At 39.4% G+C, this 27,973-nt stretch overlaps 1 protein-coding gene across 2 annotated transcripts in view; it reads left to right on the top strand.

The window, feature by feature from the left end:
• The window catches only part of UXS1 (UDP-glucuronate decarboxylase 1), a 55,873-nt gene extending 34,329 nt beyond the window's left edge, over nucleotides 1–21,544 (top strand). For both annotated transcript variants that reach the window (XM_058824868.1, XM_058824869.1), the window contains 9 exons: nucleotides 1,783–1,887; nucleotides 3,086–3,145; nucleotides 5,162–5,283; nucleotides 12,380–12,499; nucleotides 14,509–14,552; nucleotides 15,605–15,665; nucleotides 17,065–17,122; nucleotides 19,427–19,530; nucleotides 20,755–21,544. In XM_058824868.1, coding sequence (XP_058680851.1) covers nucleotides 1,783–1,887; nucleotides 3,086–3,145; nucleotides 5,162–5,283; nucleotides 12,380–12,499; nucleotides 14,509–14,552; nucleotides 15,605–15,665; nucleotides 17,065–17,122; nucleotides 19,427–19,530; nucleotides 20,755–20,886 — 806 coding nt within the window. In that variant the 3' untranslated portion in view covers nucleotides 20,887–21,544. The remainder of the gene's footprint in view (nucleotides 1–1,782; nucleotides 1,888–3,085; nucleotides 3,146–5,161; nucleotides 5,284–12,379; nucleotides 12,500–14,508; nucleotides 14,553–15,604; nucleotides 15,666–17,064; nucleotides 17,123–19,426; nucleotides 19,531–20,754) is intronic.
• The last annotated feature ends 6,429 nt before the right edge of the window (nucleotides 21,545–27,973 follow it).

Raw genomic sequence — 27,973 nt, 5'->3', positions numbered from 1 at the left:
GATGCCTGATGAACACTTGAAAGTGTTCAAGTCCAGGCTGGATGGGGCTTTGATCAGCCTTGTCTAGTGGAATGTGTGGTGGGATTGAGGTGCTCTTTAAGGTCTCTTCCAATTCAAACCATTTCTGATTTTTTTATTTTTTCCCTACTAGATGTAACTCATATACAGCTTGTGCTGTTTAACTAAGTATGGTTGTATTTAAATAGAGAAAAAGGAAAACTTTTTTGGTTTTGTTTATGGGTTTGGGTTTTTTTGGGTCTTTTTTTTTTTTTATAGTCAAGGGTGCTTCTAACCTGTTTTAAGTAGGAAAAGTAATTTATTAGAGGAAAAAGTTCATAATGTCACAGATACTGTGAAAGTTAAAGCCCCCAACAGAAGGCTATGAGAAATCAACATGTGGTCAAAGTACAGATTATTTTTTAATGCTGTGATTTTCTATTGCTTTTTAATGATAAGGCACCTAAGGAAATTGAAAGAAAACATTTTTTTGACCAGTAGTGTTTTGTTCTAGGGGAGGACAGCCTTATGCTGTGCAGTATTTTCTTCTGTCAGAACAGCAACTAGCCTTGACTTTTCCAGCTTCTTTCTGGTTTCAATGTCAAGTCTTCTTAAAAAAAACCAAACCCTCACTTTTCTTTTAAAACACAAAGGAGTCATTTTCCCTTTCTTTTATCAGGCCATTCTAATTATTACTTCACCTTTTGATTGCTTTTCTTGAATGACCTTGGTGTAGGGGATTTGTCCTTCCTTAAATATCTCATTTGAGCTTATGTTTAATTTTTACTTTTGCAGTTGCTTATCCAAGAGTGGTTTTTTTTTTAAGATAGTTCTGGCTTGCTGTGATTCAAGTTACATAGAAGACAGAAAGACGTTAATATATTTACAAGAGTCATGTTATGAAAGGCTTGCAGGTTGAGCTTTTGAATATCAGATACTGCCTATGACACTGAATCCAGTTTTCATTGCTTTGTTTTTATTGTAATTTAACAAATTTTTTGCCAACAGTCTTTTGTTTCTAATACCTCCAACCTTCAATCACCTCAGACAATGAATTTCAATTAGTTCTTTGGTTAATTGTATTTCACAACAGGAAGTGGAGGAGTGTGTCAAAATCTCTTTACTGTGTTTTGATTTGTGTGTTTGTTTTTTAATTAAAGCTAAAATACTGTATTATCCAAAGCATTGCATATATGTGACAAAAGTAACAGGGAAAAAAAGACAAAAGTTGCATGCTTGTATCTTGAAATGTATATTTAATATATAAATAATGCAAAGCTGATTAATGTTTCATTGACAGATGATCTAGAAATAAAAATACAGTATTTATTTTTCCCAGAAGGTTTCTCCTCATATTGAAGAAATGTTTCTATCATTTTTGCTTCACAGTGTATTTTAGAAAAATACTCTGAAACTTGTAGCCACTTAAAAACTTGAGGATAACAGAATGTTACGAATACTTTTGCAGCTTCTAAAAATTTTGGAAGTTCTCAGCTAAATTTTTTATAAGTGGAAAAGTGTGAACACCAACACAGACGTTTATATCCATGTCAACAGTGTTGATATATTACATTACGCCTCTAGGTTTTGTTTTACTAAAAATTAAGTTTTTCTTAGAGTCACAACGAGTTTGTGTACATATAATCTGTAAGTAGTGATACAGGAAGTGCTGGATTCCAGTGCTAGGAATTGCACAAAGCAATACTTATTTCTTGACTTCAGTGTTTTCTCATTTAATATCTTACGTGGGAAAATAATGATGCTATCCCCTCCATTTTTCTGTAGTGGACCAGATCTACCATCTAGCATCTCCTGCTTCTCCTCCTAATTACATGTATAATCCTATAAAAACATTGAAGACCAACACTATTGGGACATTAAACATGCTGGGTAAGTGGAGTTTTTTTTATTACTTGGTTAGACATCATATAATCCTGACAGAGTTGCTGTGGAGATGGGAGGATGAAGCAAATGAGTTGTACATTTTAAAAAGTTGTTTCTTTACGCAAAATAAGGTTGGGGTTAATTTTACCCTCTTTGAAGACTTTTGGTTTCCTTTAAATATATCTGCAAATGAACACTAATAACATGGCTGTCAAAGGACAAGAACTTTGTGCCTGTAAGCTGGCTATGGAGTGTGCAGTAATGTCAGAAGTAATAGGAACAATTAAGAACATGGGATTTTTATAGCACAGTTGTGTTCATGATTGCTAGCAAATTCTGAAAGAGTGTTTAATGTCAAGCATCATGCTGGATAATTACAAGGCCATGTTTTCAGCTTTGTCTGCTAGTTTTGATGCTAGGAATGGGTCAGTGAAAAGAAGGCCTCAAGACTTCACTACTTTTTCCTCCCATCTTTCTGCCATTTGGTATGATGCAGGCTGATCTGAGTGTCAGTGATCCTAAGAATTGTTGAGTCAGAAAAACTCCTGGGCATTAGCATAGCTGAGTTTCTTATTTGAGTGATACTCTAGAGAGTAGAGTTCAGAGAATCAAGTGATTCAGAAGCTATTGAGGTACCAGAATGACAGAGGTGAGAAATTTGTCTGATTTGCCATGCCAACTTGAAGAACAGAAAGCCATTGAAATGGAATGGAGAATAATCTCAAGTTATGGGTAGGATGATCCAAGCAGTTTAAAAGGGCCTAATAAAGGAGAAATTATTGATTTTTGTCCTATAACATGTTATTCTGTGTAAGTTTCTTTACATGGCTTGTCTTTAATCTATGTAAGGAAGGATTTGGTAATCATAATATACTATGTTGTTTCAAGATCCTGATTTCCTAAGTGGAATGCTTCCCTGGGCTTTATTTAGATTGTAATAGATTAAGTTCTTGGATCTTGATTCAGTGCAACTGCTAGTCTCAGAAGCAAACACGTCCCATGTAGGTGCTGCTCTGCTATTTCTTAATTTTTCTAGTTTTGAAGTGGGAGCTATGGATGTGATTTACAACTAAATTTGCCTACAGAAAGAGATCAAATTGTCTTTAAAAACACGTAAAACAGAATCACACTAAAGCAGCTAGCATGAGTGAAGGATTCTTGCACTTGCTCTAATTATGTTCTTTCTCCATTGTCCAAAATCTAGGTTTAGCTAAACGTGTTGGAGCACGGCTGCTGCTGGCCTCTACATCAGAGGTTTATGGAGGTAAGAAGAATAAAACAGTATTTAGAGCTCTTCAGATATGACTGTGTAAAAGGATATTTACATCTTTTGTCAGATAGCAGAATGATAGATTTTCATCACTGTCTTAGCTTGCTTTTTTAGGAGATGTTCTTACAGTTTAAAATGTGAGAAGGGCATTTACAGTGCTTGCTTTATGTCTAGTTTTTTTGTATCTAGTCAAGAGTGGTGGCAGGAGACTTGCAGTGTTGACTGTATCTTTCCTGTGTCCTGGTTTATATCTCTTTTTCCAAAGGGCTTGTGGGGGAAGTTGAGTGTTGTACTCTATAGTCCAGATGCCATAATGAAAACCTGAGAAGAAAGATTTCAATATTAAATATGCATATCTTTTCCCCATCACATCGGAATTGTGTTGTTAAGATTTAGCAATTCCCCTGATGTCTAAGAGACAAAGGATGTAACCTCCAAGCTAAGAAAATACTGGTTGTGCATGCAGGTTCTTCAGGTGTCTCTTAAAATGTGATATTTGGCAATGCTCTCCATCTTCCTCTTGCTGTTAAAAGTGAAGGAGTGAAAGAATGATGGATAGAATGGTGACTGGATGCAATAAGAATCTTTAGTACTTCCTAGAGTCTGTACCAGACCCTGTGCCTGCTAGAGAACCTTCCTTCTGCTCTGAACTATTGTGTAATTGATAACAGCAGTGTTGAAAGATTAGTGCAGATACACAGGCACAGTACCCTCCTCAGTGGGAGTAGATTTGAGTCTCAGCTCAAAAGAACAAACAAGTAAACAAAAACGGTCAAAGGTACAAGATACAAAGCTTTGTGAGCAAGAAGTGAGGAAGGACAAAGAACACAGCTCCAGGTGTACAGTTTTGGTGGAGCAGCTTCAGAAGATGGAAAGTAAATGTCCAAGCAAGGGATCACTAAGATGGTTGGCCAGCCAAAGTGGCCTGAGCATATGCAGCATTCCTATTGCCTCCCAAGCCTTAGATTATCTATGCTCATGCTCTACAGAGAAAAATGATAGCCTCAAGGACTCTTCTGCAACTGAACTATCTCCCTTCTGGAGTATCTCCTTTCCCACAGCATCTTTTCAGGCCTTTTTAGGATTGTTGTGAGTTTTTATAATCATGTAAAACTTCTGTGCATTTACCATTGTTGTGTGGCTGCCATATGGCACAAATTCATTCATAATCGTGTCTGAACAGCATAAAATCTGGAAGGTTTAATCAGAACTGACTGTCAAGGTTGTTTCAAAAAATTAGCTCTCAGCACTAGGAAGTTCTATAGTAATGCAAACTTCAAACCCAGTAGAAATTATACCATTCTAAAGACAACAGAGAGGGAGATTTAACCAATAGTTTGTAATTTTTCAAGCGTATAAAGCACACACTAGTAAGGTTCCTAGGTGATTGTTGTTTGATTGTTTGTTTTTTATAATCAAGAACTTCTGTGCTGGATCAAACCAAAGGATTGTCTAACCTGATTATGCCCAGTCATAGCTAGTAAAAATGCTTAGGGTAAAATAGAAGAAATGTAAGTATTTTGTGGTGCATCACTCTTACCTCAGTAAGGAACGCAGTACATCTCTATTTTCTCTATTTTTCTTTCCTTGTTTCCTATTTTATGAAATTTGAGTACGTTTTACTTTCCTACATAACCTATAATGCCTCTTACATAACTGCTGCCTACATAACCTGTAATATTTCCTCTGAAGCACATTAGGTAAAAGTTGTGTTTATGCCCGTGAGCCTTTAACCCTCTGCTCACACACTCTTTTAGGGAAAGCAGTTGCTGGCTGTTGTTTGCTTGTACTCAGTTATTTTACTAGTCTTTCATCTGCCACTGCTGTTTTCAGTTTCCAGTGATTGCACTTTAAAGAAATTGTGTTAAAACGTAAGATTTTCTAAAGTGCAGTATTCAGAGAGAAGGTGTGCTGGCTTGTATAACACAAATGCTCTCCTGAAAGTTTCATCACACATATAGTCATCTTTTGATATACCATAATCTAAGGTGGTTTTTTTTTTCCCCGCAGATCCTGAAGTTCACCCTCAAAATGAGGATTACTGGGGGCATGTGAATCCAATAGGTCCAAGAGCCTGCTATGATGAAGGGAAGCGGGTTGCAGAGACCATGTGCTATGCATACATGAAGCAGGTATTAAACTTGTACCAGATACAGTGTTATTTCTGTAATTACTGAAGGCTCAATGTATGGCAAGACTGGAATATGTGTATTTAGGGGGAGGAGGGCAAAAGAGAACGTCTTAAGTAGGAGCACTTACCGTGTTTTTGCAAAATCTGTTTTCTTTAATGGGAAGGTTTTATTGCTCCCATCTGTTGTGTGTTTTCAGATGAGCAGTCTTCTTGTGGAAAATGTGCTTTAGTGTTCTTAATAGGTATAATATGTCTTTCAGTATAGTAAATAGTTTTTAGACAGATTAAACAGAGGTGACCTTAGTGTGCTTAAAAGTCAATGGGATTGAATAAAGTCATTACTGATAAATGTGTAATGTTGAAGGAGAATAATCAAAATCAGAATATACAGATAAGAATGGGAAAGATCTTTAATGAGTACTTACATAGAAGCAATGTATTTTAAGCACTTTTGAAATGTCTTAAAATGATGTAGGTATAAATTACAGACCTTAATGAATATCTAGCCGAGTAATGCCTGTTTTCAGACAAAGACAGTAACATGAGGATAAAAATGCAATTTAAAATATGTTTAAGAAATTATACAGACCAGTTTTCTTGTGTTTCCTAACCAGCAAGTAGAAACTCATCATTAACTAATGTAGCATTGACTGTTTACCTATAAGTAAATCTTGCTTAATTGAGGTTCACCTAAGCTCTAGGAGACTATTCAATTAGCAAATATGGCGCACTAAAGAAAATGGTATCAGTATTTCTTGCTATTTGCATCCTTAATATTAAAACATATAAATCATAGTATATTGTATAGAATTTTAAACCTTTAAATTATAAAATTCTAAGTACTTTATAAACCTTGAAAACAGAATCAAGCTGAAGTGGTAAGACTTTAAGAGATGGTATTTTCGTATAGAGTAGTAATTTTGTCTTATCTCTTCTACCAGACAGAGAAGGCAGAGGTTCTGTCTGCTTTGTTCTCTTTTAAATCATTTAAGGTCCAACATGCCAATACTGCTCTCGTTCAGGATGACATCTCCAGTATTTCACTGTAGCATAATATTCCTTGTCAGTCTGGAAACCCATTTGCAGTTGAAGATTACAGTTTTTATGAGAAATTCTTGTGCTCTAGGGTGTTGCATTTTTTGCAGTGTTTGTTGTGGTGTGCTGTAATGTCCCATTTTAGACTTCCAGGTCACTTCCCCAGGTGTGCCTATACCTCTCTCCCTTCCCCCTTTCCCCCATGCTGAGTGAGTCCTGTCAATCAGGCTTATCATTCCAGCAAGGCGTGGTGTGGTTGGTCAAGTTCAAAGGATGCCCCTCAGGCCCAGGGGTCATTGGCCTTTCTGGGTGTCATCTTCCCCTGAGACCCTGCCCCTCTCACCTGGTTGGTGACTCACCTGTGCCTCCCCTCCCCCTGTCCCTGAGCTTAAAAGGTGAATCAGTCCATGCGGCCGGGATTCTGTTGGAGCAGTTGCTCACGTTCAGACCTCTGTAACCATGGAATAAACCTCTGGATATAACCCTCCAGCAGAATCCATCCTTTTCTCTTCACCATCGCCTGAAGCTATTCCTCCTGAGGTAAACGGGGTTCCTAACAAGCCTGGACTTGTTCAGTGCCCAGCTGCAATCTCCAGCAAGCCAAGGTATCTCTGGGGTGACACGCCGCAGTTGCTGCCTTTGGCCCAGCAGCAAGTGTCAGACTGGCCCAGGCACTATCTAACTGGTAATATTGGGAGTTATATTCCAATAAGTGTTCTTTTAGAAGGCATGAGTAGGTAATTTTTAAAATCATGGGCTATATCTTAAAACCACAGAGTGAGTCGTGATAGCATCTCAGAGATTTTATGCAGGATTTACAATGAATAGGAAAGGTTTTTAAGGTGGAACTGCAGTGCACATGTACATTAAGTAAAAACTCATTATGCAAATGACCTGTCTGTCCTAGAGGCAGCTCTGTGACATATTTCTTGTACTTTGTTATGGGCTAGTGAAGTCTGCCCAAGCTTGTCCTAAGTTCAGCTATATTCTGAAACACTGTTGAGCTGGTGTGGGGAAAAGAGAGGGGGTGAGCAGTGTTTAGGTGATATCCTGTTACTAGTGGAACAAACCTTACCTTTTGAAAAGGTCTGATTTCCTCTATGTAGATAAGCATTGTGCTTTTAGAATGATTTTCAGCAAGAGTGAATTAGCCCCAAACAGTAGGATTTGCAGTATTTCAAGCTAAAATATTTCCAGAATCTCTCCGTTTCAATAAAAATAAGAAACAGGCAAAGTTATTCTGCATTTTTTGGTCATTTCTTAAAAAGATTTCCGTCATCATGCACATTGCTAGATACCTTAAATACATAATAGTGTTTCCAAAAAATGTGAAGTAAAACTAACCTTCTGCATTATACTTCAGACAGCCTGTTTGAATCAGAATGGTTTTTGAATCTAGTCGAAGTTGACTGTTTGCTGTTGTCAGAGTTTCTCAGTAGCTTGTCCTGTCCTGACCAAGGCATTTTTAGTGTGTTTTTTCTGCTGGTTTTGTTCACTTATTTTGACCTTGTGAATTAAGCATTTCTTGATGTTATCACCTGAAAAAATGGTGAGAGGGGAGTTTCAGCACATTATGGCAGGGTGAATTTTGTGCTTCTTTCAGGACTTGCCATTCAATTATCTGTGCAACCTTAAAAAATTGTATTTGACATTCTGGAGCTACCTGGGAATCTTAGTATTAGTGTTTGTGCCAATACTCTGGATTAATTTAAATACTGTCTAGAATCTGATACTACCTTCATAGCAGAGATTTGCATCATCTGTTTAGGTGTGTTGTAAGTAAAAATACTCAACAATTAAAATGCTGTGCATATTAAGGGTGTTTTGTGAACTGGATTTCTTTCTTCTCTTATACTACTGACCTGTAAGGAAGTTCTCCAGAGCTGAAGAAACACTCAGGTCACTAGGGAATGTTAGAGGAGAATTTTTATTCTCCTTCCACTTTCTTCATCCATTTTTTCATGCCAGCTATGTGACTCTGAAAGCTTTGGTGGTAAGAAATGGGCTTGATTGTGATACAACTATCACATTAAATGATAATTTTGGAATTGCCTTAGAATAGCTGAAATGTTGAACTGTAAGCATAACATTTCAACTGTAAAATTGTAGGCTGTGTTCAGGGACCTGCATTATGCCCAAAGTATAGAGTCAGATGATTGAGGCTATCCTTCCTAGCTTGTTTAGGAGCTTTTGTGTTCATGTAGTTCAGATCTCTGCATCACTGTTTCTGCAAAATAGTTCTAAAAATCTATTAGTAGAGTGTTAATGGCATTTTTTTGTACAATTGACAGTACATACGAATAAAATTCCTTGGACCCAGCCTCACTATAGAGTATTGTAGCTTAAACACATTGTAGATGGATCCAGTGTACACAGTGCTAGTAGTTCTGCTGTGATTTTAATTCAGAGGTTTGGGAACAATTTTGAGAGTTAATGATCTGTGAAATACATGGGAAAGAATATGAATCAGTAAGAAAGAGACTATTAGAGAAAGGAATGCTGACAACAATGTAAGTAATTTTGGCTGAGACACTGGTAAAGATTTTTGTCAGGTCACATTGATAGCCCTGCTACTGTCTGGACTTCTCCAGCAGATTTGTTTTATTCCAGTTGTCTGCTGGAGAGCAGACATTTGTAGCTTTTCCTTTCCTGATCTTTTATGCAGGGAGGTCTGGCTCATGCTTGCTGTTTAGATAGATCCACAGACTTTACAAAGAAGGAAGCACTGGTAATTAACAGGAGAAGCTTACCTCATATCCTTGTGAATTATGGCCACAACATGTCATATTCAAATTGTTTTGATTAAAAGAAACTTGGTATTTGAATTGTATTGATCTATTTTCTAAGACAGTCAGCACAAGAAAAGGCCTGTTCTTAAAAAGCTTATTAAATTAATATATGTCTTTTTAAGTTACGGAGTTATTATAGCATCCTTGATACCCTTGATAGTTTGTGGACCTGGGATCTCTAAAACTAAATCACCAGCAAAGACTCATGCTGAAAACCATGGACAGCTTTGTTTTGCAAGGAAGACTGCATAAATTAATACTACATTTTAACTGACAGCTACAGATCAGCCTTGAGTACTTATTATACAGAGATACAGAGGTATCTCTGTAAGCAATAACAACCTTTTCTGCTTCTTTACTGTTTCTTTTCATCTGTACAGGCACAGTCTCTGTGAAGAAATTCATACTGATAAATAATAGAGTGAGCTGAAGTGTTCTGCTAGTCCACAATCCTGCATTTTATGATCTTGCTCTCAGGCTCTTTTTTGGATTGCTCAAGGAATTTTCTTTCTGATCAATCTGCTGTGGGAAGACCTTGTCTTAAACTGTGAGGGCAGGAGGCAGTTGATCACCTTTTATCTCAGCATTAGGGATAAATCTCAAGCTCTCTTACATTTAGCAGTATAAATATGCGCCAAAGGGATTTTTTCTTTCTCTAGGATGTAATAAAATACTGTACATGACTTACTGGTGCAAATCTGGGAAAGTAATTGACTTTGATAGTGGGAATATGGGAGAGGTAGTCAGTCATTACTACATGTTATTGATAATATTCAGAGTAACAGGACATAGCTAAGCTAGAGTTCATACAAAAAGGAGTAGAGTTACTCAGCATATAAAAAGGATCACTTCAAATGAGATGTTCATGAAACAGCAAAAGCAGCATTATGACAATTTTTAAATTACTGTCTCCAAAACCTCTTTGTCTGTGGAAGAGTTTCTTTTGAGGAGACAGATTCCAGTTTTAAAGGGGCAAATGAAAAATTAGCTGCATAGAAAATAGATTTTTCAAAGCACTAGGCTGCAGGGAAAAGCTTTGCTAAATGATACTATAAATAAAAGGTTATTCATTTTAAAAGACAACATTACAGTGGGGTGAGGTGAATAAATAGAAAGGAGAAGAAATAATGGGTTCATTGTTGCTATGAGTAAGTGCCTACAGAGAATGTGTTGTTTTTCTTTTCTAGATCCCTTGCTAGTTCCCAACCAATACTGGAAAACAAGGCTGCTGCTGTAGCTTGTGCAGTGCAAGAGAAGCTTTTTGGTCAGCATTGTTGAATGAGTTATTTTTATCTTGAATACTAGCTTCCAAGTGCCTTATTTTCTGTACTTGTTGTTAATGGCAGTATCTGGAAAGCCCATGTGAAATACAACCTCTTCCTGAAGGAGTCAGTGGCCTTCTTAAGATAAAGTGCCAGGCAAAACAAAGGAAGGAGCAGCTCTATAAGAGTATGTATTTCCAAAGCTGTGAAGGCTTTGGGAATGGTTCTGTAATGTGCTGCTGGGAGTATACATTTGAAATGTTACATTGCTGTACTTTTTTAGCTAGCAAGAAATAAAGAGTATGGTCCCAGCTGATGCATTTTGCATAGAAAGAGACTTCTGCTCTTTCTAGAGTCTCTTTCAGCAGGAAGGACCCAGTGGATGTTGCGAGGTTATTTTTTTGCCTCTGTTGTGGATACAAGCTTGTTGGACAAAGACTGTGTATCTTTTCCTGTGGCACAATAGTTACCCCCCTTGTTACTGTTAGTTTACCATTTAGTTGCGGTTGCAAACAAGGTTTGATGATGAGGAATGAAATCTTGCCTGCCGTTAAATGGAATTGAATGTTGTTTGACTTCCTCCACACTGGGAGATGTTGGGCTTTACCTGTACTACTTGGTGTTTCTGATTTCCCAACACCAAGTAGTAGTTGATGTACTGAATGTCCCTTTTGCCTATCTCTTGCCTGTAAAAAGCTACTTCTTCTGCTTTCACAAAACATCTTTGAGGATTTGTTTAAGAGTCACTTGGAGACCTAAGAGAGAAGGTCACATTTTCCTCTAAGTGTCTCTTGTAGGTGAAGCTACATTTATTTCCAAGAAAAATGTGTTTCCAGATCTCTTCTGAGTGAAGTGTGTGTGAGCTGCAGCTTTCAGCCATGAATGTACTGACAATACACTTCTTCCACATACACCCTCTTCCAAGACAAGAGCAAGCGTTGGTCTAAGCCTTAGTAAAATACATGGAAAATACAAGATGGTCTGTGTATCCTCTGAAGGAATGGTTATGGAAGGAATGTTTGCAACTCCAGAACACTGTGGTTGTGACTTCAGTTGAATCAGAGCACACAGTTTGCTTCAGACAAATTTTTTCAAGTAACTGATACGAGGATGTCTTTTTCTAGGAGGTGGGAGGACTAGGTAATTCGAGGAGGATACATAGGCCTGTACTGAGGTTGATACCTTCTTCCCTACCTTGTGACTGTCACTTTCAGATGGTAGCATCTATCTGCTTACAGCATACCATATTGCTCTGAGCTCAGCACTATGCTGTTTTAGCTCACAAGGGCCAAACATCCTGCTTGTAGGCTTTATCGTAAACTGCAGCTTGTCCAAATGAACATGTCAGTCAAAATAACTCAAGAGAGATTGCTTCAGTCTGCAGTCTCTAACTGTTAAAATGCTTTCTGTAGAAAAAACTTCTGGAAACGATAAAAATGTTTCTTGGACAAAATTACACCATTGAAGACTTTGATTGTAATGCATGTATTTACATGGCCTAATAAGAAGGGCACTAGAAAACATTAGGGCTGTAGTTACAAAACAACTTTATGGCCTTTGTAAAAGATACTTCTCTGACATGCTCAGCTTTTCTAAAATATTGACTTCTGTAATCTGTGGAAATGTGGCCTTGGTAATATATGTGCTGATTGTGAGACTTCACTTTTATGTGCAAAGAAAGTAGCTAAGTCCCAGGTGAAATAACTTGTTATTGGAAAATCTTAAAAGTTCTTAATGGAAGAAAATGCACGTGCTAAAATCATGAGCTCTTCTAGCACTGATTTAGATTTGCATTACAAATACTGAGAACTAGTATAAATTACCTTGTGTATGCACTGCATTTTTCAGGAGGGCTGAGGAGAGATTTGAAGTGATGCATTATTAGAAAATAATGCATGTTAAAGCTGAAGGAGAGATTCTTAAAAAGCTTTTTGTCAGGGTAGAGTTTACACTTTTAGGGAGAGAGATGCTTTTATTAACGAAGTAACAATTCTTTTTTCTTTGGCTACAGGAAGGAGTTGAAGTGAGGGTTGCCAGAATATTCAATACCTTTGGTCCTCGAATGCATATGAATGATGGAAGAGTTGTCAGTAATTTTATCCTACAAGCTCTGCAGGGAGAACCACTAACAGTAAGTGATGACCTCCTGGTGATATGAAGAACAATTTACCTTTATATCTTGTCCTGATGTGTTGCAACTGATGGTAGATTTTAGACAATACTGATGTTCCCTTCCTCCAAATGTAGTTTTCCAGTATACTGAACTTAAATGTAAGAAAGTACATGTCTGAAGATGTGCTCTGTCAATGGGGTTGATCTTTCCCAGAAAGAAACAAGGCTACCAGTTGAAATTTGCACAAACATCTCAGCATTCTTTATATTGGGGATATAAACAAAATCCAATAATTCCCATGCTGACTTAACTTCAGCAAGAATATTATTGTAATAGGGGTTAAAATAGAGTGTTCTACCCAACATCACTGTTTTGTAGGAAATAACTGTTTGATGTTGAAAATTACTGAATCTGAGAAAAGAAGTAAGGGGAGAGTTCTTTAGCTGACCAGGTCAAATAAAATTAATTATCAGCAATAAGCAATGACTGAGACCTAAAAAAAAATCACTTTTACATGTCACAGAATTTGGCTGACAGGAATACCAAGTGTGTTGATCTCTTTAGAAATGCTATGTATTTGGTCTCTCAGTTCAGAGTACTTGTTTAAATGGGGAAAATAATCTCTTGAGGGAACAGTGTCACTGAGTTGTAAAAATTGTGGCCTATGCAAACATTACGATTGCTGTTTTGTTATTGTAAAGGAAGATTTGTTAAGAGAAACTGAAAGATAGAATCTCTATTGTATTTTCCAGCCATTGCCTGTATGTGGGAAAGATAACCACATGGGTGACCTTGCAAAAATCATGAACAAATACTTAGTTGTGTAAAACTTACCCCACGTGCTATAAGTTAAGCTAAATGTAGGAAGCTATACATAAATACATAAATCTGCTTCCTGTTTGTTTGGGAGTCCATCAGGCTGATGTTTAGCTCCTGGTGTGTTCCTATCTGAATCAGTTTTTGGATAAACTCTTAGACCCCTGATCCTACCCAATGTGTGGTTTTGGGCTCTGAATCAGCCTTGGAGAGCACAAGGCTTACCAAGTAACAGATGGCCTGTGTACCATTATACTGCCCTTTCTGTCCTCAAGGAAAACAAGCATGCTTTCTGTTTCTGTCCTTCCAAAAGCCTTTCTGTTGCAACAGGTTGCTGGCAAAATGTGTGTGTCCCCAGTTAAACTGAAATGTTTTCTCCTCTTAAATGTGCCTACCTATAGCTTTCAGAATGTAAGTATTTATGTTCTAGAGACTTCAGTACTGCACTTGGTTAAACTGTGAAAAAAATAATGGTATCAAATACCATTCTGTACATTTCAAGTATACATCAATGTCTGTTTGAACTTCAGCAATGTGCTCCAAAATACCAGCCTGTAACCTGAGGAGACTTCTTTTTTTCCCCTCTAAGGTTTTGATACAAATCTGTACAGGTGACTTTGTGAGTTGTAGCATGTAGAAGTTACTTTGCTTCCCATTTCCCTAGATAGTAATATTTAGAGCCACATGATTTTTGGTTTTTTTGTGTCCTGATTGCTTTAAACACAGCACTTTTTCTCAACAATTTTTTAGCAACCACTAACATTTAGTGGTGTCTTTGAAGCTGGCTGTTGTTAATGTGCAAATCAAAACTGCTCATCATAAGCACATCTTAGTAGTCTGAAGTTTGCTTTAAATGTTTGGCACTCTTTTCTGGCTGTGAGTGGAGGCTGCACCTTCTTCCAGTGTTCCAGAAGAGGACAAAGCATCACTCTGTCCTACACCCCTGAGAAGGTTTTCTTTATGCAGAGGTCTGGTTAACAAAATGCCTTGGGATATGTTTATTGGAGACAGATCCAAGAGGAAGACAACCTTTAGTGAACTGATACTTTGCCAAAGGCTCTGCAAGCACATTTTTTACCATTCCTGTAACATTGAGCTTGTGTCTCAAGTGTTTCTTCTTGAGGCGGTTTTCTAGAATGGTTAGGAGAAGATAATTGGGCTAAAGAGGGCTTCTGTATTTATTAACTTCCCTATTTTTCATGTGGTTTTAGGTCTATGGACCTGGAACTCAGACAAGAGCTTTCCAGTATGTCAGGTAAGCCTTGTTTGTTCTTGCTGATAATTTACTTCATGGTTCACATAGCATGGTCAGCTTTGTATGCACATGCATTTGCTTTACTTTTTAAAATCACTTTTTAATACAAGCACTCAAAAAAACATGCACCCATTGAAATCTGATTTCAGCATTCCTCAGCTGCCCAATCTGCTTTACTGGAGCTCTTAGGATCCAGCTTTACTTTCAGAAGGGAGACATGAAAGTTTTTGAAAATATCAAGGAGAAAAACATTAATTGGTTTAGAATTTTACTTGAGATACTAACATGCTCTTCCCTTCCAGAGACAGCAAGTAGCAGACAAGTTTTTAGTGCTGAACAGTTTGTCACTCCTTGCATTTTAATGCAATGCTGCCACCTCGTGTCCTTGGGACTGCTGTGGTTGCTGTGCAGACTGTGCACAAAAAAAAAAAGCTAAAAAAAACCCATGCTGGACTTCTGGGTCGTTTTAAGCATTCTTGGCTTGGAAATATTCTTTCCCTTTGCTGAAGGAAGTATCAGTGGTATCAGATTTTAAAGAAACCCCATCAGGTCAAAGTACCCATTCCTTTCTTGATTATAAGTCATAATGAAAAGGATGTGGATTTCTATGTCTAGGGCCAAGGTGCTACATCTGTGGCTAATAATCCAAAATAGCTTTGGGTTATATTGCTGGGAGAAAGTAACACCAAAATACTGGTTTTTAACCAACTTGGTTTAAGAAATTTTGAAAATAAGAAGACAAATCAAACAGCAGGCTGGAAAGCAGGTGGTAGTGTTATGTGCCTCTGCATTACAGCTTGCTTTATTCTGTTTGAAATTCATTGGAAATCAGCCTCCAGATATGTTTGGATATTGGAAAGAAAAGGAAATATTAATCATTTTTTAATACAAACACTTGAGAAAGCGTGCACCCATTGAAATCTGATTTCAGCATTCCTCAGCTGCCTGATCTGCTTTACTGGAGCTCTTAGAAGTCAGCTCTCTTTTTAAATCAAGAATATTATTTATAGAGAAGTGGAAATTGCCCCAATCTGTTATTCTCTGTTTTACAGTGATCTTGTGAACGGGTTGGTGGCATTGATGAACAGCAATGTCAGCAGTCCTGTCAACTTGGTGAGTATGAGTGCTCCCCTCTCCTGAGTTACAGTGCACTGGTCAACACCACCTCTGTTTTCCTCTTTGTTACTGATAGTGATCTTTATAAAAAATAAATGGAACAATAAAAGGTCTTTCCATTATGAAGAACATATTCTCCCATTCTCTTTATAAATAAGAAGACTGAGCCCCTGATATTGAGATCTTACATCTCCAAGAACAGGATAAAGTTGTTGGAGTTTTTAATTTGTTTTAGGAAGATGTACGTAATCAGAACATTAAGGGGAAAAATATGTGGGGCACATATGCAAAGTGCAGCAAGAAAATGACTGAAGACTGATTTTAGTAGGAAAAAAGCACTGAAGGAATGCTTAGCTCTAGATAATTAGAAATAGTTTCATACTACCCTGGATTCAAGGAAGATGTGATAGTATTTTATGGTATAGTTCTCTAATACTGTCTAAAGTGCTTGGAACTTAACTTATCAAGTAAGATTTTTGTTCTGTCCTGTTTGTTGTCACCTTATTCTTAGTAGTGGATTTAAGAATAGAAAAGGATGCATATCCCAGGTAATTTCTTGTGTATGCTTTTGCCAAGATACTCAACTCTGCAGGGCAGTTCACTAGATTTTCCTTTTCTCCTGTGGCCATGAGTTAATTTCTGTGTTTCTATACAAGTGCTGATATGTTTAAACTCTATCACATACTTTGTCTTCAGAAAACTCAGTATTTAAATCTATATGTATCTTAAGTGCTCAACTTTTGGTCAAACAAGATGTGGTAAAGAAGTGTTTTGAAACAAGGAAATCTGGGGATGGAGGGAATTGAGTCTGATGAGGGGAAGCTAATGCTAGCAGAAAGTGTTCAGCATTTGATTGTAAAATATTGATCAGGAAATTATGTGCAAGTTGGTTAAAAAAAAGAAAAGGAATATTGTAAAGGAAAGTAAATAGCACTTATATATTGATATGTAAGCTGTAGTAGATTCAGAAGCAATTGTTGGCAGCTAAATGAGCCTGTGTTCCTAACTTTGGATGAACCAAGAACTTGGCATACTTCTTCATGATACCTCAGCTGGGCACAGTCCTTGAATCCAGATTTCCAAATGATGTGGCTGTGGGCTGCTCAGTGACATAGGCCTTTTCTGTGATTGCCAGCCCTTTACAGACTGACATTTTTTTGGGGAGCAGGGGGGGAGGCAGGGAACAACACCTCCTTACATACACTGAATTACCAACAGGAATATAATGGAGGACAAATTTTCCAATGAGTAAGGAACGTGTTAAAGTTGGTTTTTTTTTTTTCAACAAAGTAGAATCAAGCTTGAAGTTTAGCTTTCTCTGCCCCTGTTGGAACCATGTCTAGCACATTGTAAGGTGTTTAATTGTTATTGAAATGAGTGTCTCTTGTGTTTGTAGGGAAATCCAGAAGAGCACACTATCCTAGAGTTTGCCCAGTTAATTAAAAAGCTTGTTGGTGAGTGCAATTATTAATTCTTTGTAAAGTTTCTGAAGTACTTATTGTCATTAGATAATTATTACTTGATTAGTGTGTGTAATATGTGGATAATTTAATTAGTCTTTGGATTTCTTAATAATTTTATCAAAGGCATTTAATCATATCATTAAATATTAATAAGATAATGCAAATCATCTCAATTGTCTGTAAACTATTGCATGACGAGTAGAATGAATACATTTTCTGTCTATCCATGCAATCTGTACCCATTAATTTTTATAATGTTTAGACAATTTTTTAGGTTTGTTTTAGCACAAGGACAATACAAAAATGAAATGTAAAATATGTGAATGAAAATGTCCTTCATGTATCTTAGCTGCAAGAGAGATACTTCAGGAAGGTGGTTCTTCACAGTTGTGCAGACTGTGGTCCTTCAACTATGGTTAAAAACCTCATGCTGGGGCAACAGCCTTTCTCTGTTCTTTTCACTGTTTCTGACAGTGATTCTTGAAAGGGTTGACAGCACCTGGGAAGAAAACACTGTGGCTTCCTCCTCATTCTAGCTCTGACACCTGTAGCAAATCAGAGCTCTCAAGAATGGAAGGAAATAGTTGTGCTTGGTCTTCTAGTGTGGCTCCCTAATGAGATGAAACATCCTGCTGCCATTAGCCAAGGGCTTTTAGTCTGTACATTCCAGAAGTGCTTCTGACAGATCTGAGAAAAATGAGTTCAGACATATAATGCAGAAGCTGATGCATGTGTTGTTTCTAATAAAAGACTGTTCCCTCTGGAAAACTTTTGTGAATTCACAGATCAGGGAAGGAAATGGAAAAATCACAGCACCAAACCCATCAGACACATGAATTAATTGTCACCTCTGTTTGTCTGTTCACAAACAACCTGATGTGTTCCAGTCCACTTGGGGAGGTGCTTTAGTTCTAAAATGGCATGTAAACTAATTGCTAGATTTGGGTAGAAGAATTGGCCTCTTTCTGTGTGTTGTTCTGAGGAAAGGCAAGTGCCTGGTTATTTAAATCAGACTGGAGATTATGGCCAAAAATAAACTGATGCCCTTTTATTATGCCAAAATGCCAACAATCATGGAATGATTGAAGTTGGAAAGGACCTCTGGAGGTCACTTGGTCCAACCCCTCAGGTCAGGCAGGGCAACCTACAACCAGCAGTGGCCCAGGACCATGTGCAGATGGCTTTTAAGTATCTCCAAGGGTAGAGACTCCACATCCTCCTGTGTTTCAGTTTGTGCCCACTGTCTCTGATCCTGTCACTGGGCACCACTGGAAGGAGCCTGGCTTTCTCTTCTTAATCCTCTCCATCTGGTATTTATACACAAGGGTTAAATTCCCTATAGCCTTTTCTTCTCCAGATTGAAGGGCCCCAGGTCTTTCAGCCTCTCCTCATATTCCAGTCCTTTCATCATCACTGTGGCCCCTTTGTGCACTCACTCTGTGTGTCTCTGTCTCTCTTGTACTGGGGAGCCTAGAACTGGACCCAGTTCTCCATATGGATCTCATCAGTGTTGATTAGTGGGAAAGCTGATCTCCCTTGTCCTGCTGGCAGCACTTCTGCACCCCAAAGATATAATTTTCCTTCTCTGTGGCACGCACACATGGGTTCCTATTCAGCTTGGAGCCCATCAGGACCCTCAATCTTTTCCTGCCAAGTTGTATTCCAGCTGGTTGGCCCCCAGCCTGTGCTTCCCAAATTCAGGACTTTGAACTCATTGAATTTCATGAGGTTCCTGTGAGCCCTTTCTCCAGCTGCCTTTCTCAAGCTCTGGATGGCAGCACAGTGCTCTGGTGTATCAGCAATTCAGTATTGATCCAACATTGACCCTTGGGATATAGCCTGAGTTACCAGTCTCTAAATAATCACCATCCTCTGGGCCTGGCCATGCAGTTTTCAGTCCTTCTAACTGATCATCCAGCTCATCCACTCAGTGAGGATGTTATGGGATCAAAAGCATCACTGAAGTCAAAGCAGGTGATATCCACTGCTCTGTCCTTTGCTACTGAAACAGTAATTTCCTCACAGAAGGGTAATAGACTGGTCTGTGAGTATAACTTGATTTTTGTGAATCCATACTGAAATCTTTGTGAAATGCTTTGTGAGCCCACTTTGCTGTGGGACAGGTGGATCACCCAGCTGTTGCATGCAGTGCACCTGTGTCTGTGCAAAGCATTTCAGTGATTGAATTATGAAGCAGAGAGCTGCAGAAAGACCTGCTGCTCCAGTTGGTAGAAAAGATGTAAATGCAAAGCATAGTGAATTGCAGATGATAAATCACAGTGTCTTGTTTAATAGGCAGTGGGAGTGAAATCCAGTTTCTCTCAGAAGCACAGGATGATCCTCAGAAACGAAAACCTGACATCAGAAAAGCCAAGTTACTGCTTGGCTGGGAACCCGTGGTACGTACAGATGAATTACTGTTGCTGTGTGGTAAAACACCAGGAGGCAGAGGGGGCTGAGGAGGGGACACATGATAACAGTAGATTTCCCTTACTGGAACATCTGCCTAATGCCATCTCCAGAACAGTTTTAACATTTTTACTTTTTCACTTGCATATTATGAGATTACCTTTCTGTAAGCCCAATGAATCATTTGCAGCATATGGTACATAATTAATTACATTGCCAAGCCCATAGCTAATGGGTTTGCTGGTGTTGCTGCAATCCTCATTCCTGTTGCTGGCAATAGGAGTTGGTTTGCTTGGAGAGGTAAGATCTGCCTAATTCCCAGAAAAAGTGTTACTTTCATAGCCAGCTCCCCATTCTAACTAGCACAATGGTTTGTACCCTTCTTTAAATCTGCAGACAAAAATCATTCCAGGAAACATGTGAACCTACCTAGTAAAATTAAGCCTAGTAATAGAAAAAGATCCAGATCCTTCTGAAAGGATTCACTGATATTGATAGACTATGTCTGACAGCACAAGGGTGATAGCAAACTGTTGCAAACACAGAATTTCTGGCTTTCTGTGTTTGGCACAGGCAGTAGGAAAACTTGCTCTGAAGTAGCAGTGCAGAGTTGGTACAGCAAGGCAAGCAGTTTCTGTGCTGCTGTTTTTATCTTCCTGTACTGATGATGGTGTCAGCAAGCATGTCAGAGCATATGGCTCCTGAGAAGACAACTCCTCTGTTGTTCCTGTCTCCATATTCTATGCCTGTATTTAAGCACTACAATTTGTAGGATTACAATTATTTGTATAGGGTTGAAGAATATCAAATGAGATACTGGATGCCAGCTTTATACCATGCTGTGAAAGATGATCTTTAATCCTTACAAACAGAAGGGGCTTAAATGCTGGGTGTTTGTCTCTCTCAATGCATTAGGAACTGAAAGTAGAATTATGCATGTCTATTTTGATACTAAACAGACCCATCGTAACCATGTGTGAGATTTGAATTTGTTGAGTTTTCTACTTATGTCAGAAAATACTTGTGCTGTTTAAAAGCTGAGCTGCATCAGCAGTGAGGAGATGTAACCAGCATGTGGTGCTGTTAATACTTAGATTGGCTAAGAGTGAGATTCCCTGGCTGCCTTGTGATAGCTGTTTTATAAAAGATACTGTTGTGAAATGAGCTGATGTGAACCTAGAGTGATACGATTCTCTCCTCACTTTTGGGAACAGGTCCCATTGGAAGAAGGTTTGAATAAAGCAATTCATTACTTCCGTAAAGAACTTGAGTATCAGGCAAACAATCAGTATATTCCTAAACCAAAACCTGCAAGGATGAAAAAAGGAAGAACAAGACATAACTGAAGACTATTAGTTGGACAGGAAATTCCCTGCTTGACATTTGATGGATGTAATTTTTTTTTTTTTTTTTTTTTGAGAGAGAGAGAGACTTTAAAACAGGTATCATGAAGAACGAACTGGAATTTCATTCTGAAGCTTGCTTTAAAGAAGTGGATGTGCCTAAAAATAACATAAATATTCCCTTTCCCTGCAAATCTTGCCTTGCACTTTTTAAATCTGTCTTTTTATGTAAAATAGAGTAGAAGCATCTTTTAGTATCTTCAAGTTTTATATCTTGATGTGAGATCATTTTGTTGTGACTGTCCTTGACAGTTTTATTTACTGGTTTCTTTGTGAAGCTGATGATAAACACAAATGGGATGAAAAACGCCAATTTATTTATAAAATGGGTACTATAAAATATGAGATGTTCTACTATGCATAAGAAAAAAATTAGTGGTATTGTCAGGTGAGAGACACTGACATCTGCATATAGAAGAGTTTAAAAGAATTCTGTATGAGAGCTTTATGTATTCTTTAAAGGAGAGATTTTTTCAAAAGTTTAGTTTTAGTTGTACATTTGAATTTGAGATATTTTCATTGATTATCATGGATAAGGATATTTTGAATCACTACTGTGTTGTGCGTACTCTGGGAATAAAGTTAATGTATTATTGGTTACAGTGGTTGAATATGCTATTTTAATAAAATACTGAAACTTCTGTTTGCTCGTTTCATGGTTTCACTGTGGGAATTTCTCTGGATTTGCACATCTGTGGATTTATTGTGTATTAAATATGAAGTAACAGTCTGTAAATAATCCACTCAAAGTTAATAACTTTGGTCTTGCATTGCTTGTCTCCTAACAGATGTATAGTAAGGGCTGCAGGATGTCTGTTGAATTAGATCAGACAAAACCATCCTGATTTATTCCAATTCAGGTAGTTGATAGTGATGCAGGAATATAATATTTCTTTAAACATGGAGCCTAACTTCAGCCTTCCTAAGGAAATACTGAGGAAGTCTTTCTATTTTAAGCAGTTACCAAAGTGCAAGTAAATGCTTTCAACTTTGGTAACTATGCCCTGTTATCTTAGGAAAAACAAAACAAAAAAACAACAACAACAACAAAACCACTTCAATTCCCCTTATTTTTAATATTTCTTCTAGTTTTTAAAAGGTATTTAAAAGGTATTTTGGCTTAGTACCACTCAAAATTGAAAATCCTAAACCTCATCAAGCAAAGTGGCTTGACTTTATCTCATTAGAGCTTGATGTTTTCATTAGCTTTTGAGTATCTCTAGGTGATGGTGAATTGGGAGTTAGCAGTAGCAGAGATGTTATGCCCAGCCCTGGGAAGACTCCAGAGCAGTGTGGCATTTAGGCCCCTTTGTCTGACTGTCTGCCAGAGCCTCACAGTGCTTGCATGGCTTGGAGTCCCTTCCAGTCTGTTCCCAGGGACTCCAGCAGGGTGGGATTGCTGCATTCATTGCTGTGCCCTGCCTGGAGTGGGGCTGCAGGGATCCTTTTAAGACTAATGGGTTTTTCCTTGCTCACAAGTGCACGTTTTCTCCCATTGGAAATCTGCCATACAGCTGAGATGGGGAGCCATGGTGCATTTTCCTGTCTGGATTCAGAGGTGGAATTTAGATATTATACATTACCTCCATCTTTTCACAGCCAAGCAGCTTGAGATCTGCTTTTTTTGTATGAAGCCTTTTTCTAGGTCCTTGATCTGGGTTTTTATTCCACATTAAATTGCCTGAAAAGTGCACCATGGTGTGCTGCTCCAAATGTGCCTGTAACCTGTCATTACAGAAACACTCACAAAGCGCAGCCTCTCCCTGTACTCGAAGCCACAGCTGGACACGTGTGAAAGTAGTGCCCACTTCTTCAATAGTTCTTTGGAGAGAACTGTAATCAGCTCCCAGCACGGAGGTTTTAACCCTTAGAACTCTTAAGATGGAGATTATATCTGGAGGATGCTGCTCTTTCTCCTTAGGTTTCACTCCTTTTGCAAATTGTGCCATTGAATGCCAAAGTGTGTGAAGAGGTGGGACAGGGGTACACCCCATGTCCCACATTCAGCTCAGCCATGGAGAGTAAATGGGAGCTCTGGCTACCAGCTGTTACTTCCAGGGCTGCTTTTTGTTTAATCCAGTGACTTCAGTACTAAGTATGTGAATTTATACAGGCACAAGCAAGCTACTACAGACTAGCACAAAATGTGTATGTTCAAAAAAAAAAAAAAATCCCCTGGGAAGTCTAAACCTTTAGATTCAAGAGAGAAGGATTTAAAAGCTCCTTAGGTTACATCTCAGCCTGACTTCCTTCATAAAAGGAGCAGATTGGAGAGGCCAAGTGGCTGGTACCAGTACAACCCATCTGTGGGTGTGTGTGATGCCTCCCACTGGGCCCGAATGACAAGACTGCAGATTTGCTACTTTCCTCTTACTGTTCCTGATTTTTGTTTCAGAGGTTCCTGATTCAGCTCCCATATTCTTTTTTAAAAGTGTCTTCCAGCAGCAGGAGCTAAGGTAGCTGTTGCCCTTAGGTTTTGAAACCAGTGACGTGGGGCTGGTTCAAAAGGCATGAATCATGTTAAGAGTCTGTTGATGCTTGAGACTGAAAGTCTGGGGTACTTTGAAGTTGTCTGGTCTGAACTGAGTCTTCAAAAAGGCAGATGGAGGTTTGTATGTTGATGTTCTGCTCCTGTCTGGGGTTAGACATAGCAGCAGGAGAAAGGCATCAAGTGTGTTGGGAGCCACAGGTAAGAAAGAGCTGCTGCCTCTCTGGAAGAGCCACTTTTAAAGGAGGGTACTAGAATACAGCACTGAAAGCTTGGAAATACAGAATTTGGGAGTAAATGAAGCAGAGACATGCTCTCAGGACTTTTTTTTTCCTTTAGAAAATTTGAGAATTAAAATTTTCTGCTGTCATCTGGTCAGGCAAACAAGGTAAAACTAACATGATCAAACTTGAGGTGCCTATTTACTCACAATTTACTGTACAAATGGGGAGCTCAGCTGGTGCTGGGTGCAAGTCCTCACTCTCAGTAGGAAATACACAATGCAGCAGAGGGAACTGGCTAGCTTGGTGCTGCTGGATGGGACCAGCTTTCCAGAAGGAAGGGTGTGCAAGGCACCTGCTGCTGTGCATCCTTCGATCCTCACAAGTAGGACCACTCCTGTTGCTGGAGATTACAACAGCATGAGATCCACAGTTGGATTTTATTCTTTATTTCAAGCATGATGTACTTTTCGTATGTAGGCTGCTGAGGAGCATTGTCAGGCACATTGCTAGTCTACAGACAAGCTACAGAGGGGCTTGCAGACCTAATTTATTTTAAGTAGTTTCATGAATATGTAATCTAGAGAAGCCTCATGCCTAACTTTTTGCTATATGGGGAAATAATGATCTGGTAGTTTCTGTGTCTAAGGTCTTTGCAGCTTCCCTTAACCTATATAGACTGGTGGATTTAGTAGCCAGTGAGTTCACTGCCATCCACGTATTTATGTCTTAATCTGCTTCTTTCAATAAATTTTTAGAAACATAATGTATTGGGGAAAAGCCTTCACTTTTTCCCAGGGTTTGAATTGAGTTTCAGAGTTGAAAGAGGCGTAATTGCCTTGGAGAGGAGGCTACAGAGGGCAGAACAAGGCTTCGATTAGTTTGATGGATTGAGCCAGTCCCCAGCCTTGCTGTATTGAGTTTAATGCTGCTTGAGGCCAGGGGGTCTCTGAGAGTTGTTAGGGGCTGGTCCACAGGAAGAAGATGCTTTGTGAACAGCAAGGGAACTGTGCACTCAACACTGCTGGCCCTAACAACCCTACATCCCTTCCCTGAAGTTGCTGGGAATGGAGCTGCCACAAATCCATAGTTCCTCTGTTTGTGAGCATTTCCCTGTGCAGGGATTTCAGGTGTCAGAAGGGAATACCTTATTGCAGCTCTTGACTCTGTAGAGGTACCATGAAGAGCAGCAATAGTTCTGAAGCAAAACAGGGCTCTTTCTATGTGGCAGGAGGCTCCTGAATGCAATTCTGTGTCAACAGGGAGGCTTTGCTAAAATAACAATTCATATTTCTTGTAAAAAAAACCCCAGATTCTGGCTTTCTGTTCCTTGTCTCAGTCCTTCTCTTGCTTATTTCATAATAGCAGATCTGACAAGTCTTTATCCATCTTGGTTTGTTGCCATATACAGCCTGGGACAGGCACCAGCTTGTTTATTCTTGCAGTGTTTTCCCTGGATGCTGGTGTGCTCTTCAGCAAGGAGCAGGATCCTCTGAATACTCTGGTCCCTGCCATGCTGAAACAGCTGGAAGGTCCAAAGCACAAAGTCACAGGGAACAGTGGCTGTCAAAGCCATGCACAGCAATCTGGGCTCTGTCCACCCCACTGCAGAGAAAGCTGTTCTAAGCAAGGAAGGCTACATCTTCCACCTGGGAAACAGTCCTGGGATGGAAGTGCTCAATCCCCCATCCCCAACATGTTTGTGTCACAAGTAGGAGCTTAAAGGGAATGATGACCTGTCCTCCTCCAAAAAAAAAAAAAAATTACAGCCATAATACTTCTATTCTTTGGCAGAATGGAAAGAGGCAGCACTGCCCTGTGAGTCTGATGGACCTGCCTGGCTGACATGGACAAACTCGGGGATGTTGCAGCATCAGGCTTTGAAACATGAAGCACTGGAGCGTGGCCAAGCTGTTCCTGCTCTGAAAAGAGCCACAATGAACACTTGCTGCTCTTCTGTCTTGTTGGAGAGGTTACATTATGTCAGTGCTGGGGTGGCTGCGGGTGATAGTGATGTCAAGTGCTCTGTGCTGTCTCCACAGTGGCATGGAAATGCTGAGAGGAGGTGCACAGTTCTGTCTATGTTTTGGGACAGAAATAGTCAAAGGAAATGAAACTTTGAAGCACTCCATGCATGTCTGATGAAATTTTTTTTTCCCCAGTAATCTTCCTCCTTTTGCCCAAGCCTGATTGCTTATCCTTGCTTGTATCTATCATTGCAACTGCTGCACTGCAAGGAGGGTGCCCTCACCTCACAGAGCTATTGCCTTGTGGTGAGTGACCCCAACCAGCAGCAAAGAGCCTTCACAGCCACTCCCTCCTCCTGCCCCAGTGGGAGAGAATGAGACAATCAGATGGGTGCTCTGGAGGGCTGAGGTAAGAGCAGTTTAAGGAATGAAGTAAAGAAGAAGAAAACCCAAGTGATGCAAAGGCCACTCAGCATCTCTCCCAAGCAAGCCTGGTGCTCACCAGTCTCAGAGAAATGGCTTCCATAGAAGACAAAGCCCCCACCCTCTTCTTCTTTCCAGCTTTTAGTGTTGAGCAATTGCATCATTTGGAATTGTCTAGTTTGGGTCAGCTCTCATCCAAGTACCCTCCCAGTCTCTTCCCCACTCCTAGCCTGCCTGCTGGGGGTCAGTGTGGAAAACAGGCTGTGCAGGCACTGTACACCCGAAGCAAAAACATTTGTGTTCTGCCTACGCTGGTTTAGTCACAAATCTAAACCATGTTATCATGTGTGCTGTTATGTAGGAAGTTAACTCTGTCCCACTCCTTAACCCTGCAACACAATATAATGCAAAAGATTTTTTTTTCCTCTTAGAAAATTCAGAAGACAGAGACCATAGATTTGGTTGTGAGCCTGCAAGGCACAGAAAGCTGCTAGACTGAGTCAGCCTTCAGGAATGGACAGAGCTTACAAAGGCCTAGGGAGGGATGGTCTTTATTTACAGCACTTTTTTTATTCTTCCTTATTCAGCTGGTCTGAATTCCCAAATGTAAATTCTGGGAAATGATGGAAATTACCAGCATGGTTCAAATGTTGCCAAGTTCAGTGCACTTTTTGGATAATACACAAAATGAAAGTATTCTTCTAGGAATAGGTGTTTTCCAACTGTGCAAAAAAGTCTGTGCTTGACTCAGAATGTGATTATTCCCTATTTGGAACAAAGGCTCTTCTACCAAGGAAACACACCAGTTTAAACCAGTTATACTGGCAAGGATTCTGGAAACACACCAGTTTAAACCAGTTAAACTGACTTAAGGATTCTGCTGAAATTAGGCCTAGGGAAGGCTGAGGGTTTGGAGCATGTTAGGCCAGTGTGGATCTGTGTGTGCAGAGAAGTGACCAACATGTTCACTTTGGCTCCCTCAGCAAAGAGCTGTCTCCTGGGAAGTGTTCCTGCAGGGAGTTGTGCGGTGCTGGGCTGCATCTCCTAGACACCAGCCCATCACACAACAAGGGCTTTCAGCAAAAGACTAGGGAATACACTCAGAGTTAAGAAAATAGTGAAGCGTAAAGAATGGTGTTTCCATCATCCATGCTTTGGAAATTTCTTGTAAGCTTTAGATGAGAGACAGCTAAAGCATCCATGCTCTCTTCTCTGACTGCTACAGTTGGCAGAACACATTTAATCTCTCTTTATCCTGATTCTTCAGTTCCAGAGGTCAGAGAAGCCAGCCTTCATCACCTGCCCCTTCCCAGTCCTCTACACTTGTCAAGTGCCAGCAGTGCTCTCCTGTGCTCAGCTCCTTCTGAAGCCCTGACAGCTGAAATCTCCCTCCCAGGCTGATGTTGCTGTGATACAAAAATTGATTGTGTTTTGGGATTCTTAACATACATGATGCCACCGACAATCCCTCTTTAATCCACTGTGTTTCACTAACAGATGCCTGGTCTCTGATATGTTTTGTTGCTCAGCCTAATGTGCGTGTTTCAATCTGAATTGGGGTAGAGGGAATTTTGCAGTTGGAAATTATGATATCAGGGGACTGTGTTGGATGCTGTCTGACACTAATTTAATTTTAAATAGCTTACTTTGTTGTTTTATTCCCTATTTTGAGCTAGGCTGAAAGCTTGACACTATGTGGAATGGACACAAAGGGGAACATTCAGCAAAGATAACCTCTGGGTTACCGTGCCTGGGAGGGGCTGGGGCCGCTCAGGTTGGATGCTCTGTGCCTCAGCAATTACTGCTGAAGTCAAGTTCCAGCCTTGAGCCCGTTCCCTGGAGGATCCTTTCACAGGCTTTGTAGGTAGGCAGGCTCATCTGCACTGAATTCAGCTTTTGTGAATATCTGTGTCCTTGACCCAACAGGAGCT

This window comes from Ammospiza caudacuta, chromosome 2 (assembly GCF_027887145.1).
Source record: "Ammospiza caudacuta isolate bAmmCau1 chromosome 2, bAmmCau1.pri, whole genome shotgun sequence".
NCBI classification, from domain to species: domain Eukaryota; kingdom Metazoa; phylum Chordata; class Aves; order Passeriformes; family Passerellidae; genus Ammospiza; species Ammospiza caudacuta.
Note: the sequence above shows the minus strand (reverse complement) of the source record. Positions and strands in the feature narration are given on the sequence as shown.